The sequence below is a fragment of the Balaenoptera physalus genome (assembly GCF_965194825.1).
Source record: "Balaenoptera physalus genome assembly, chromosome: 2".
Lineage (NCBI taxonomy): Eukaryota > Metazoa > Chordata > Mammalia > Artiodactyla > Balaenopteridae > Balaenoptera > Balaenoptera physalus.
Window position 1 is genome coordinate 87,163,576 of NC_138883.1, and position 14,984 is coordinate 87,178,559.

Here is a 14,984-nt window from a genome sequence, read left to right on the forward strand (position 1 = left end):
AATTGAACTGATCTGAATCAATTCCCAGCAACTTCAGGTATTGGCAGTGGAACTTTGGACAAATTAACTTCTCTAAGTTTCATTCCACTGTCTTTATAATGTGATATCTCATTCACTGGATTATTAAGGGATTAAATGAGATAATACATGTTATTACTTTACAGTATACTTGGCATTCATTCATTGAGCAACTGTTTTTGAATGCTAACTATGTGTCACCACTGTTGTTGGTATTGAAAGTAAAGTAGTAAGAAATCTTAAGCTTACATTCTAGGGCAGAGCGACAACCAACTTTTTTCTCTTATTTTTTATAACAGCCTTTGTTACCTCCTGGGCCTTTAGAAATGACTTCTGAAAATCGAGATGATAACAGTGAACTATTTAAAGGATTTCTGCAGACTTGGGCAGAAGTGAGCAAGCTATCACTTGGGAGGGTAAGCCCAAGCTTTTAGAATCATCTGTTAAGCAAATTTTAGTACATATATTAACTTAGTGCTTTGGTTTCTCCCATTGTTTCAGACAAGAAGTAAAAACACTGAGAAGGAGTTATCTAGCATTAAAAGGTGAGTTAAAATTCCTTGCCTTTGTTTTATATTTTCTGAGATCTTTATAACTTAAAGACTATATACCATTACAGGAAATTTGAAAATGAGGTGAGAAAAATTATCCATCATATTTCTACCCTAACAACTGTTGTTTTTGTATATTTCCTTTCGTGTATCACCATATGCAATACCACTAGGATATAAGCTTCATGAATGCATGGATTTTGTCTCAGTAACCAGAAAAGTGCATTTCACATAGTATATATTCATTCAGTGTTTAATAAATGAGTGAAATCACATACATTTTTACTTTGTTATGTTCTAATATATGTACAGTTTTGCATTATGCTTTTCTATTAACATTGTGGTTGCATGTTACTAGAGTCTTTAAATTTATTGAATAATTGCATAATATTTGATTCAGCAGGTAGAATTTACTTAACCTCCTCTTACTCCCTTGGTATTTGGAATTGTTTTCTATTTAGTTTTGAGTGTTTGTATGTGTGTTTGTTGAAGTTTATATTGTGATAGTGGATTATTTCCTTAGGATAGATTCCAGAAGTGAGATTAATGTGTCAGATATTATGGACATTTTCATGGCTTTTAGGACATGCTAGATTGTTTTCCAAAATCTTTTTAAAAAATTTCTGAAAATCTTAAATGAATTTACTTCTGCTGTTAGCAATATATATGAATGTATGTTTAACTGCAGCCTCCTAGCTTTTATAAGTGAAAAATAGTACCCCATTGTTTAATTTGATTTCCTTGGTTGCCAGGAAGTTGAATATTTTCCCACATTTACTAATTGTGATTTTACTTTTTCGAATCATCTTTTACTTGTTTTGACTACTGAGTTTGGTTTTACTTCTAAAATTTAACTTTTTAATCTTCTCAGCTACAAAGCCAATTTAAATGGCATGATCATTAGTGAAGATACTGTTTATAAAGTTACCAAAGGCCCAATATTCTCAGTGGCTCTCCATCCATCAGAAATTAGAACTTTGGTGGCAGCTGGGGCCAGATCTGGACAAGTTGGACTTTGGGATTTGGTAAGTTATTATTAATTGTTTTGAAAATGTTAACATTTGAAGCAAATAGTCTGCGAAAGAATAGCCTAGAGCCATGTGTTTCTAGATGTTACTTGAGATTTATAGTTTTGTGCTTTGTGATTCCAAATTTTAGAAACCTAGAGGAATTTAAATTTGCTTTGTAGAACTTTAATATTTTTAGCTTGAATATCTTTAGTCATCTGGGCATAAATTCCTGCCAGGAAAGTTTATTACAGCTTTAAATGTGTATATGAAAAGATCATACAAAGTTCTTAGGTTTCTAATTATGTTTAAAATACAGTTTCCAAGCTGGATCAAAATATCTTCCCAAGGATCTGCTTAGGATGATCCTAGTAATTTTTTTTAAATTTATTTATTTTTTATTTATTTTTGGCTGCATTGGGTCTTCATTGCTGCACGTGGGCTTTCTCTAGTTGCAGGGAGCAGGGGCTACTCTTCGTTGTGGTGCGTGGGCTTCTCATGGTGGTGGCTTCTCTTGTTGCAGAGCACGGGCTCTAGGCACGCAGGCTCAGTAGTTGTGGCACATGGGCTCAGTAGTTGTGGCTCGTGGGCTCTAGAGCGCAGGCTCAGTAGTTGTGGCGCACGGGCTTAGTTGCTCCGCGGCATGTGGGATCTTCCCGGACCAGGGCTCGAACCCATGTCCCCTGCATTGGCAGGCGGATTCTTAACCACTGCACCACCAGGGAAGCCCCCTAGTCATTTTTTGATGAGTCAGAAACAGATATTGAATTTCATTCATTGTACATATAATAATGCATTGTTTGCTTTCAGTGTTTACAAAATTGAAAAAAGCCAAGTTAATGTTCTCTGAATTTATTTTTTAATTGGGGAAGTAGAACAAAGACCTGAAAAATGCCATAAGGACAATTAATGGAGATGGAGAAATCATGGTGACTTGCAGTGGGTTGGGGTTAATAAATAAAATGGATCTTGTAAGTGAGAAGAGAAGAAATGAAAACCAAATTCTCTCTTATTTTGGGAGCATAGGTTCTCCCTTATTTTGATAAGATGTGAGTGGGGGTAGGAGGTGAAAGGATTTGGTAAAGAAAACAGAAGCAGAGAAGTGGGAAGAGGACCAGAAATAGTATAAGGTTGTATAAGCTAAGAGATGAATTTCAAGCATGGGAGTTTGACAGGGCTTTTTTTTTAGATGAGTTAAAAAGAATGGGAACAGAAAAAGGGCCATTAGTTTTGAAAATAGGGTATCAGAAGTGAGTTGAGAGCTTCAACAATAAGGTAAGAAAGGAACACAGACTTTAGGAGATTAAAAAAAGTATGGGGTGGAGGAAGAAATGGAATCAATGGATAGACTATTTGTTGAAGAACTTAGAAAAGGAAAAATAGAGAATTAATATAGTCAAGTGAAGATCTTTTCAGGGTGTGTTGAAGATATGTAGAAAAGTCCCTTTGTCATGTCTTTTCTGGTGACTCCAAAAATCTGTATTATTGGGTCTCTGTAGTCCAATATTTTTATCAACTTTCTAATTTTTCAGGACACCTGGCTATCTCATTAACAGACTGAGCAAGTCTAAAACCATTATCTTGGCTATCCTGTGCTCACTTCGCAACTCCCCTAGTTTTTTTAAAAAAGTTTAGCTTTATTGAGGTATAATTTATATTTTATAAAATCTACACATTTAAAATGTACAGTTTAATGATTTTTAATAAGTTTATTGAGTTGTGTAAATATCACCATAATTCAGTTTTAGAACATTTTCATCATTCCTATAAGATTCCTCATGGCTACTTACATTTAATCCCTGTTTCTACCCTTACCCCAGGCAAATCTCCACAAATTTGCACTTTTTGGACATTTCATATAAATAGAATCATAAAATATGTGGTCTTTTATATTGGCATTTTTCTTTTAGCATAGTTTTTTTAAAAAATTAATTTATTTTGGCTGTGTTGGGTCTTAGTTGAAGCATGTGGGGTCTTTGTTGAGGCATGCGGGATCTTTTGTTGAGGCGTGCAGGATCTTTCATTGCAGCGTGGGCTCTTTGTTGCGGCGCGCAGGCTTCTCTCTAGTTGTGGCATGTGGGTTTTTCTCTAGTTGTGGTGTGCAGGCTCCAGGGCTCGTGGGCTCTGTAGTTGTGGCACATGGACTTAGTTGCCCCGTGGCATGTGGGATCTTAGTTCCCCAACCAGGGATTGAACCTGTGTCCCCTGCATTGGGAGGCGGATTCTTTACCACCGGACCACCAGGGAAGTCCCTCTTTTAGCATAGTTTTAAGGTTTATCTGTCTTATAGCATCTACCAGCACCTCATTCTTTTTTTATTGCTGAATAGTACTCCATTGTTTGATTTTACCACATTTTGTTTATCCATGCATCATTTGATAGACATTTGGGTTGTTTCCACTTTTTGGCTATTCTGAATAATTCTACTATAAACATTTGTGTACACATTTTTGTGTAGGTCTGTGTTTTCATTTCTCTTGGGTAGGTATCTGGGAGTAGAATTGTTAGGTCATATGGTAACTGGTTAACATTTGAGGAACTGCCAAACTGCTTTCCAAAGTGGCTGCATCATTTTCTATCCCTACCAGCAATGTATGAGGGTTCAAATTTTTCTACATGGTCACCAACATTTATTATTATCTGTCTTTTCGATTATAGCCTTTCAAGTGGGTAGTATCTTCTTAATGAAGTTGTATCTCCATGTGGTTTTGATTTGCATTTCTCTAATGACTAATGATGTTGAGAATCTTTTCCTGCCATTTGGATATCTTTGGTGAAATGTCTATTCAAATCTTTTGTCAATTTTTTATTGGGTTGTTTGTCTTCTTGTTGAGTTGTAAGAGTTCTTTGTATATTCTAGATACACATCCTTATCAGATACATGATTTGCAAATATTTCTTCTTTTCATCTTCTTAATGCTATCTTTTGAAGTGCAAATTTTTGAATTTTGATGATGTCTGATTCATCAAACTTTTAATGGACTGTGTTTTTGGTGTCATATCTAAGAAATCTTTTGTGTAGCCCAAAGTCTTAAAGATTTTCTCCGATTTTTTCTAAAAATTTTATAGTTTTAGCTTTCACATTTAGTTCACTGATCCATCTTGAATTTTTTTTTTTTTTTTTTTTTTATTGATTGATTGATTGCTATGTTGGGTCTTCGTTTCTGTGCTAGGGCTTTCTCTAGTTGCGGCAAGCGGGGGCCACTCTTCATCACGGTGCGCGGGCCTCTCACTATTGTGACCTCTCTTGTTGCGGAGCACAGGCTCCAGACGCGCAGGCTCAGTAGTTGTGGCTCACGGGCCTAGTTGCTTCGTGGCATGTGGGATCTTCCCAGACCAGGGCTCGAACCCGTGTTCCCTGCATTGGCAGGCAGACTGTCAACCACTGCGCCACCAGGGAAGCCCTGAATTTTTTTTTTTGAATTATTTTTGTATATGCTGTAAGGTAAGAGCCCAAGTTCATCTTTTTGTATGTGTGTATCCAGTTGTCCCAGCACTATTTGTTGAAAAGACTTTTACCTCATTGTATTGTCTTGGCAGTCCCTCAGTTTTCCTCTTAACCTTCTGTCAGATTCCTAGTCTCACCTAGAATCAAAAGATGAGCTGTCATTTATTCGGTCACCCTACCCATTCATTCATTCCACACTTATTGAGTATTTTGTGCTAAGTACTCTTCTTTTTTTTTTTTAATAAATTTATTTCTATATTTATTTTTTGGCTGTTAGGTCTTTATTTTTTGGCTGTGTTAGGTTAAGCCTGCACGTGGGCTTTCTCTAGTTGTGGCGAGTGGGGGCTACTATTTGTTGTGGTGCGCGGGCTTCTCATTGCAGTGGCTTCTCCTGTTGTGTAGTACAGGCTCTAGGTGTGTAGTCTTCAGTAGTTGTGGCACGCGGGCTCAGTAGTTGTGGCTCACAGGCTCTAGAGCACAGGCTCAGTAGTTGTGGTGCACGGGCTTAGTTGCTCTGCGGCATGTGGGATTTTCCCGGACCAGGGCTCAAACCCGTGTCCCCTGCATTGGCAGGCGGATTCTTAACCACTGCGCCACCAGGGAAGTCCCCTAAGTACTATTCTAATGACTCCCCATCCATATTTGTGAGGAAGGATTTTCTCTGTCCTTATAGAGTTTAGAATTTAGTGGCAAAAGCAGCATGAATGAAATAATTACATGTTTGATAAGTGGAGTGAATTACATACTGTGATTAATGGAGTGGAGGAAAAGTAGTGTTATAAAAACACATAACAGGGGAACTGGCCTGATTTGGAGGATCAGGGAAGGCTTCCCTGAGGAAGTGAGAATTGAGTTGAGATTTGAAAGCTAAGTAGGAGTAAACCAAGCAAAGAAAGGGAAAAGAGCATTTCACACAAGAGGAACAGCATGTCAAGGACCTTAGGCAGGAGGATGCCAGCTTGACCCATTTAAGAACCTGAAAGAATGCCTCTGTGGCTAGAGCATAAACAGCAGAGGCATAAACGGAAGGGATGAGTGGAATAAGGGGAAGCTGTAGAGGTGGGTAGAGGTCAGATGTATAGCTTTATACATAAAGCCTCTGTAACAACTTCCTGCAAAACAAACGCTGAATACTATTTTCATTTTTCACCTTTTCTCACAAAAGCAAAAATCTTCTTTGGATTCCCTTCAGTCAGCAAAAATAGGTACTAATATCAGTGTTTTGTAAGAGCGAAGTGGCATAAAGCGAACTTTTGAAAAGTGGGGGATACGTGTATTTATTTTTAAATTAATTAAAATAGAAAATTCAGTTTTTCAGTTACACCAGGCACATTTCAAGTGCTTAATAGCCACACATGACTAGTGGATACCATATTGGACAGTGCATACATATAACATTTTTGTCATCTCAGAAAGTTCTTTTGGACAGTGCTGCTGTGGAGCAAGTTAATATCAACATTAATTTGGTAAAATAAGACTCAAAGATAAGGTGATAAAACAACAGAATGAAATGAAAAAGGAGACTGTAGAACTAAAGAAACAAATTGAAGATCAGTGAAACTAATAAATTAGACAAAAGCAAGGAACAGAATAGACATTGCTGAAAATGAAATTACAGATATTAAAGGAAATATCTGAGGTAATGTCAAACACAGATGAAAAAAGTTTTATGAGAAAAGCCAATAGAAAAGGAAAGCCAGGACTACCCTGGTGGCGCAGTGGTTAAGAATCCACCTGCCAATGCAGGGGACACGGGTTCAATCCCTGGTCCAGGAAGATCCCACATGCCGTGGAGCAAGGAAGCCCGTGTGCCACAACTACTGAGCCTGCGCTCTAGAGCCCACGAGCCACAACTACTGAAACCTGTGTGCCACAACTACTGAAACTCATGTGCCTAGAGCCTGTGCTCCGCAACAAGAGAAGCCACTGCAATGAGAAGCCCACGCACCACAACTAGAGAGAGAAAACCCGCACGCCACAACTAGAGAGAAACCCGCGTGCCACAATGAAGAGCCTGTGTGCTGCAATGAAAGACCCTGCATGCCGCAATCAAGATCCCATGTGCTGCAACTATGACCTGACGCAGCCAAAAATAAATGAAATAGATAAATAAATATTTAAATACAGAACTAATATTAAACAGCCATATAAATTATGGTTACAGAACTGGATATGAATGTTGTTAACCTGGAAAAAACAAAAATAACAAAATATAGAGATGGAGAAAGGGGAGATTGGAGGAGGGGTGAGAATAATGTTCTCAGTCAATAGAAATTGTCTAAAATTGAGACATACATAGTTAAATAAAAAAGCGTAATGACTAAAACTGCTTTATATTTTATACTTTTTCCTTCTTAGGAGATAGCTCTTGTAAAGAAATCCTCGAAGTTCAAAAATTCCTTCAGCTTGATTTTCTTTTATTATTTTAAAGTATAGTTAAAAATATTTTTAATATAAATTTATTTATTTATGGCTGCATTGGGTCTTCTTTGGTGTGTGCGGGCTTTCTCTAGTTGTGGCGAGCGGGGGCTACTCTTCATTGCGGTGTGTGGGCTTCTTATTGTGGTGGCTTCACTTGTTGCAGAGCATGGGCTGTAGGCATGCGGGCTTCAGTAGTTGTCGCACACGGGCTCAGTAGTTGTGGCTTGAGGGCTCTAGAGTGCAGGCTCAGTAGTTCTGGCGCATGGGCTTAGTTGCCCCACAGCATGTGGGATCTTCCTGGACCAGGGCTCGAATCCGTGTCCCCTGCATTGGCAAGTGGATTCTTAACCACTGCACCACCAGGGAAGCCCCTAAAGTATAGTTAAATTTAATACTATTTAAAGTGGCCTTTTTTTTTCCTCTAAATTTCTTCTCTATCCTTCTATCTGTATAAGTAAGTACATGTAAAGACATCTTTAATGATCACTTAGTATTTTAATGATAATTTTGGTCAATTTTGGGTTTTGAATGATTTTTCAAAACTTTTGTTTTTGTATATTTCTTTGTATATTTGTTTGAGTTCCTTATAACAATGGAGAGTTTTGTTTTTCTAAAAAATATATGCTATAGATAAATATGCCAAAATGTTAACAGTGGTTAACTCTGGGTAGGAGGAGGAGTTTGTGTGATTGTAATTTTTTTCCTTCCTTCTCTTTTCATGTTTCTTTCTTTTCTTTAAATGTTTTTTCTCTTTATTTAAAAACTTAAATAAAAAAGACAAAAACAAAAGTGTTTGAGTATTTCAGAGCCGACTAAACTAGATTTAGAGATGAAAGTTGTTCTGGTTCATAATATGACATATGGCATAAGAATATAGAATCAGAATCTGAAAAATGATGATTTCGGAGTTGGTAATCCAGTTGTGGAAAGGATAATCCTTAGAAGTAGTAATATTACTACTGAAATTCAAGTACATGCATTTTTTATAATAAATTTATTTATTTATTTTTGGCTGTTATTTATTTATTTATATTTGGTTGGGTCTTCGTTGCTGTGCGCAGGCTTCTCATTGCGGTGGCTTCTCTTGTTGTGTAGTACGGGCTCTAGGCTTGTGGACTTCAGTAGTTGTGGCAAGTGGGCTCACTAGTTGTGCCTTGCAGGCTCAGTAGTTGTGGTTCGCAGGCTCTAGAGCACACGCTCAGTAGTTGTGGCACACGGTCTTAGTTGCTCCGTGGCATATGGGATCTTCTCAGACCAGGGCTGAAACCCATGTGCCCTGCATTGGCAGGTAGATTCTTAACCACTGTGCCACCAAGGTAGTCCCTCAAGTACATGCATTTTTCATGGGGCATTTAGGGGATAAAATATTTTTAAAACTATCATTTTGTGCCAGGACCAAACACCTTATGAAAATTGAGCTGAGAATGACATACTCATATAGAAGCACACTTAGCAAGCAAAGTGGGAGTGGTATTGATAGAAGTTTTGGTAGTAAGGAATTATCCTGCATGTGAAATAAAAGTAAATTACACATTTCCTGAGAATTTCATGAACTGAAGTCATTATAAGCAGTAGTTTTTTTCCCTCTGTATTATGAAAAACTAGTTGGCTAGTTGCAAAAAGCTGGAAACTATTAAAATAAATGTGACTTAATTTTGTTGGATTGAAAATTAGGAAAAAGTAACTTAGTGAGAGTATAAAGTTTCTAGTTCTGACTTTCTGAATGGGAAGGTGGGTACAATTATAGACTAAGACTGAATATAATAAAAACAAATAGTTTAATGACATAATGACGTAGAAAATATTACTGCTTTTCACCAGTTTTTGTCTCTCTCCCCACCCCCAACTCTATTCCAGACTCACCAACCTAAAGAAGATGGAGTTTATATTTTTCAACCCCATAGTCAACCAGTTAGCTGTCTTTACTTCTCGCCTGCCAATCCAGCTCACCTGCTGTCACTGAGCTATGATGGCACATTACGCTGTGGGGATTTTTCCAGAGCTGTTTTTGAAGAGGTAAATGTTAATGTGTTTACATATGGACCTCAGATGATATTCTGGATTCTTTATGAAATGCCACATGAATGATTATTATACCATCAAACTGGGTGAGATGGTATAGAATAGGGACTTTAGAACTACACTGCCTAAATTCAAATCCCATCTGTTACTATTTGTGTGACCTTGGCAAGTTGCTTACCTCTTTGTGCTTCAATTTCTTTAGTTTTGAAATGGAATGGTAATAGTATCTACCTTATAGGATTGTCATGAGGATTAAATGAGTTAATGTAGATAAAGCATTTACTTAAAACAGAGCCTGGCACATAATAAGTTTTTGCTCTTATTTTTTATTTTTGCAGAAAGCTTTTAAATAAAATAACTTATTCTTCTATTTTAAGGCTTAAAACTTGTCCTCTTTTATTCAGGAAAAAATATTGGAATATTATTATACTTTTGTTCATTATTTCTAGCCTTGGCAGATATGAATTTTGTGGGGATGAGTCTTAGATGTGACAAAAAAGACTAGAGAAATTCATCACATAACAGTTCTATAATACATTGTCCAAAACTTTTGGCCAGTAATGTAACACAGAAACTATAAAATTTGGTCTTTTGTCTTCTAGCTAAGATTTATTGTCTCTTATATGCCATGTATAGCTGATGGTAGAGAGATTAGCTCAGCTGTTTTTATCTGGTGAAGTTAGAATGAAAAACTGCCATTCGATGTCATATAATTGTACTCTGGCAAGAAATGGACACCTAGGCGGTTTCATTCAGAACATCTTAGGCCAGGTTTATTCGTAACCACCTGTTGAGGATAAGATCTTTTCCTGGGCTAGTCTAACCCCTGCAAGGTAAAATTAAGTTGAAGTTTAAGAATAGTTGAAAGATGTTGGTCTCATACTCGTGACTGTCCATCCTCCCAGAGATAGTCTACCAAGTTAACCAGACTACTTACCCCTTGGAGGTTTTCAAATCGGTTTGATCTCTGGTTGGGTAGGCCATAAGCTTCCAAAGGCCTGAGGAATCCTCACAATATTGGATCCCAGTGATTACATTTTGGTCTACTACTTAAATATCTACTACTTAATGTTACAACAAACATATTTCAAGTGAGCTTTCAGATTTGCTTAACCATATCAGATTTCCTCATTAAGAGAATTCCTACAAATCAAACTCTTTTTTCATATGGATTTTAATCTTTGTGAAATTTAGGATGGTTTAGATGTAGGTTTTCATTCTTTAGCTTATTTCGAATGGGACTTTTAAAGTTTTTAGAGGTCCTCAGTATAAGAGCATTTTATATGTGATAGACAATGAAGAAAACAGGGTATCATCACTGATTATGGCTTATCATCATAAATACTAATCAATGATTAATTTTATGCCTTAATTTTTTTATGTAAGCCAGTACTCAAAGTTAATGCATTCTGTCTTTGTAATTATTCTAATACTGTATGTATAGATGATTCATAATTACTTATAAAAGAGTTTTTAACTAATTATTTTAATAGCTATAGTATAATATGTAACTGCTTTTGTTCTTCACTGAACTCCTAAAATGATCTTTCTTACAGTTGGGAAGGCTTTTTCTCTCTTCTTGAGAGCTAATAGTTTTTGGGTTTTCTTTTAAAAATGAGGATGTTTAATTTCATTTAAGTCTGTTTTTAACCATATGAAAAAAAGACTTTTCAAGACTGTTAATGTGTTGCTGGTCAGACTTGATTTCCTAATTACTGACAATTAGAAGAAACACAGTTTCTTTTTTTTACTGGTGTCTTTGCTTTTTTTTTTTTCTTTTAATTTCTATTTTTACCTTTTTAAAAATAGGTTTTTAAGAGCAACATTGATATTTAAAATCCTTATTGGAAATGGATGGGCTATTAATCATGGATTAAATGAAATAATTTTTGTGAAAAGTCCTCTTTAAACTGTTTAATGGTAGCACTTTGGTTATTAATGCATACCATATAGTTATGTATGCAAGTCACATTCTGTTTTGTATTTGTTTATATTCTTACAGGAAGGTTGGAGTTTGAAATTTGAAGGTACATCTATGTTTTATCAGCCACTTAATAATAACTGATTGTACTTATTTTTTAATACAACTTTGTTGAGATATAATTCACATACCATTCGATTCACCCATTTAAAGTGTAAAATCCAGTGGTTTTTAGTGTATTTATAGGGTTGTGAAACTGTTACCACAATCTAATTTTAGAATACTTATCACCTCCAAAAGAAACCCCTTGCTTATCAAGTACTCCCGATTTCCCCTTTCTCCCTAGAAAACCACTAATCTACTTTCTGTCTCTACAGATTTGCCTGTCCTGGACATTTCATATAAAAGGAATCATACAGTTTATAGTCTTTTGTGACTGGCTTCTATACTTATCGAAATGTTTTCAAGGTTTATGCATGTTGTAGAATCTGTCAGTACTTCATTCTTTTTAATGGCTGAATAGTATTCCCTTGTGTGGCTATACCACATTTTACACATCCATTCATTAGTTGATGAACAGTTGGGTTGTTTCTGTTTTTAACTATTACGAATAATGCCATTATGAACATTCATGCACAGGTTTTGTGTGCTTTCATTTCTCTTGGGTATATACCTAGGAGTGTAATTGCTGGGTCATATGGTAACTCTATGTTTAACATTCTGATGAACTGCCAAGCTGTTTCCCAAACCGGCTTCACCGTTATACATACTCATCAGCAATATGTGAGGGTTCCCATTTCTCCACATCCTTTCCAATGCTTGTTGTTGGTGAGTATAGCCAACCTCATGGGTCTGAAGTGGTATCTCATTGTGGTTTTGATTTGCGTTTCCCTAATGATTGGTGATGCTGAGCATGTTCATCTTATTGGCTTATTGGCCATTTGTAATTATTTAGAGAAATTTGGATCTTTTGCCTATTTTTTAATTGGGTTATCTGTGTTTTCAGTATTGAGCTGTAAGAGTTATCCACTTATTTATTTTTTTAAAAGTCAGGTTTATTGAGGTATACAGTACATATTGTAAAATTTACCTTTGTTAGGTGTGCAGTTTTATAAGTTTTGGCAAATTGTATATACCTGTTTAACCACCACTGCAATCACGACATAAAAAATTTCCATCACCCGGAAGAATTACCTCATGACCCTTTGTAGTCAGTCCTCTCCCCCTTCCTGAAGCCCCTGGCAACCACTGATGTGATTACTGTCCCTATAATTTTGCCTGTTCTAGAATGTCAAGTAAATGGAATCAAATGGTGTGTAGCTTTTTGTGTCTGGCTTTATTTACCTAGCATAATGTTTTTAAGATTCATCCATGATATTGCATGTATCAGTAATTTGCTTCTGATACTACTGATTGAACAATTATCTTGTGTTAGGTACTAACCTGAGTGTGCTTTATATATATTATTAAGCCTAATAACACCCTATGAAATAGGTAATGTTCTCCCCATTTAACAGTTGAAAAAACTGAGGTAAAGAGGTTTATTAGCTTGCTGAAGGACATAAATGGCAGAACTAGAATTTGCACTTGAGTCTCTCTGACTCCAAATCCCCTGCACTTAACCATTTTAATATAATGACTGAATACTTCAAGTTTCATTTGTGTGTATTGGGCTTTTTTTGGTATAGGGGTTGGGATACCTTTGGTGTATTAATTTGTTAATCTCAGTTTATAGTAATACTTGTTATTAAAACTAAAAGTCAGTAGCAATTCATGATTCAGTGATAAGAATTGTGGTAATTCTTTCTTACTTGAGTACTGACACGTTCTACAACATTTATTTTTTATTCCTTATACGTGTGAGCCCTGAGCCCAAAGTAATAATATTGTGGATTGTAAGTGATTAAAAAGTTATAACAATAATACATGCTCATGATAAAATATTTACAGTAGGGGACTTCTGTTGTGGTCCAGTGATTAAGAATCCGCCTTCCAATGCAGGGGACGCGGGTTTGATCCCTGGTCGGGCAACTAAGATTCCACACGCCGCAGGGCAACTAAACCTGCACGCCGCAACTAGAGAGAAGCCTGCAACGAAGACCCAGTGCAACCAAAAAAACCCCAGAAACTTACAGTAAATAGGGTGTGCAAACTAAATCTGCCCTTCCCCCATTCCCACTCTCCCAAAGTAACCTTTGTATTTTTTTGTGTATGCCTCCAGAAAGTACACATATACTTACAAGCATATAGATACAGATTTTTTTCTTTGCGCTAATGGGTTCACACTATATACATACTTTTTTTTGCAACTTGCTTTTTTCATTTACTAGTATATCTTGGACAGTTAATAGTACAAATCTACCTCATTTTTTTTTAGCATTGCATGGTATTTCAAAGTAGAGATGTACCATCATGATTTAACCAGATCTTTTTTGGTGGACATTTAGTTGCTTTGTATTGCTGTTATAAGCAGTCTGGCAGCAAGGCATCCTTATATATATCTTAGTGAAATTACTGGGTCAAAGGGTATGTATAGGCATTAAATATTTTGATAGATGTGTCCTGATTGCTGTAAAAATTTTGTATCTATTTACACTTCCACCAAGAGTAGGTGAGCATTCAAGCCATATACCTTGAACTTAGTTGGCAAAGTTACTTGGTATATTAAGGTATTTCAACTGCGTAAGATTCAGATTCAGTCCATTTCCTAGTAAGTTTCACAGGGTAGATCTGCATCTGAGGTTTGTTGGATTTAAGAGATTTGGGATGTAGCCCTGACATGGGTGGATGGGCTGTTTGATTGCAGTCTCACAGCTGATCAGTGCCTTAGTTTCCATCTAAGGGGATTACCATTTTGCCCTATGCTTCTTGTGGGGATCATGGGAGGATAAATGAGGTTATTTGGGTTAAGTGTTTTGTTACTCTTTTAACAAAGAATTTATGCATTGGCTTTCTTTAAAAGAAGAGTGTTACATAAGTTGATTGTTACTTATATCCTTAGGTATATAGAGATGAAGGAAGTAGCTTTTCCTCCTTTGACTTCTTGGCAGAAGATGCCTCCACTTTAATAGTAGGTCACTGGGATGGAAGTATGTCACTAGTGGATAGGCGGACGCCTGGAACTTCTTGTGAGAAGCTTATCAATTCTTCTTTGAGCAAAATAAGAACTGTACATGTCCACCCAGTGCATAGACAGTATTTTATCACTGCGGGATTAAGGTATGTCCTTCATGAAATTTTATGATTTAGGCCTTTTAATGTTAGGAATAATGTTTTAGTTTGGTGGTCAAAGACTTCTGACTTTTTTTGTGATATCCACAGACTAAATAATTTTCCTTTCTACACTGATTGAGCATTTTTGGTTTTTTTTTGAACGTGATTTTTTTTTAAAATGAGAGATTCTTTTGGATTTAATAAATAGCGCAAGTGTTGAAACAAATATACATTTTTGTTTTCCTTGGCCTCATGCGTTTACTTCTAGTCTTTTGAGAAGAACGTACATAAAAAATATAAAAGTTCCATGTGACCTATAACTTCTTGGTCTGTTAACTTTTTTCTTGGATAGATTAGAAAACCAGCTAGAACCTTGCCTCTCT

The 14,984-nt window shown here is 36.3% G+C and overlaps 1 protein-coding gene across 6 annotated transcripts in view; it reads left to right on the forward strand.

The window, feature by feature from the left end:
* Positions 1-14,984, forward strand: part of WDR76 (WD repeat domain 76) — a 68,684-nt gene that overhangs the window by 36,839 nt on the left and 16,861 nt on the right. For all 6 annotated transcript variants that reach the window (XM_082450096.1, XM_082450098.1, XM_082450099.1 and 3 more), the window contains 5 exons: positions 318-417; positions 518-563; positions 1,441-1,594; positions 9,303-9,461; positions 14,390-14,607. In XM_082450096.1, coding sequence (XP_082306222.1) covers positions 318-417; positions 518-563; positions 1,441-1,594; positions 9,303-9,461; positions 14,390-14,607 — 677 coding nt within the window. The remainder of the gene's footprint in view (positions 1-317; positions 418-517; positions 564-1,440; positions 1,595-9,302; positions 9,462-14,389; positions 14,608-14,984) is intronic.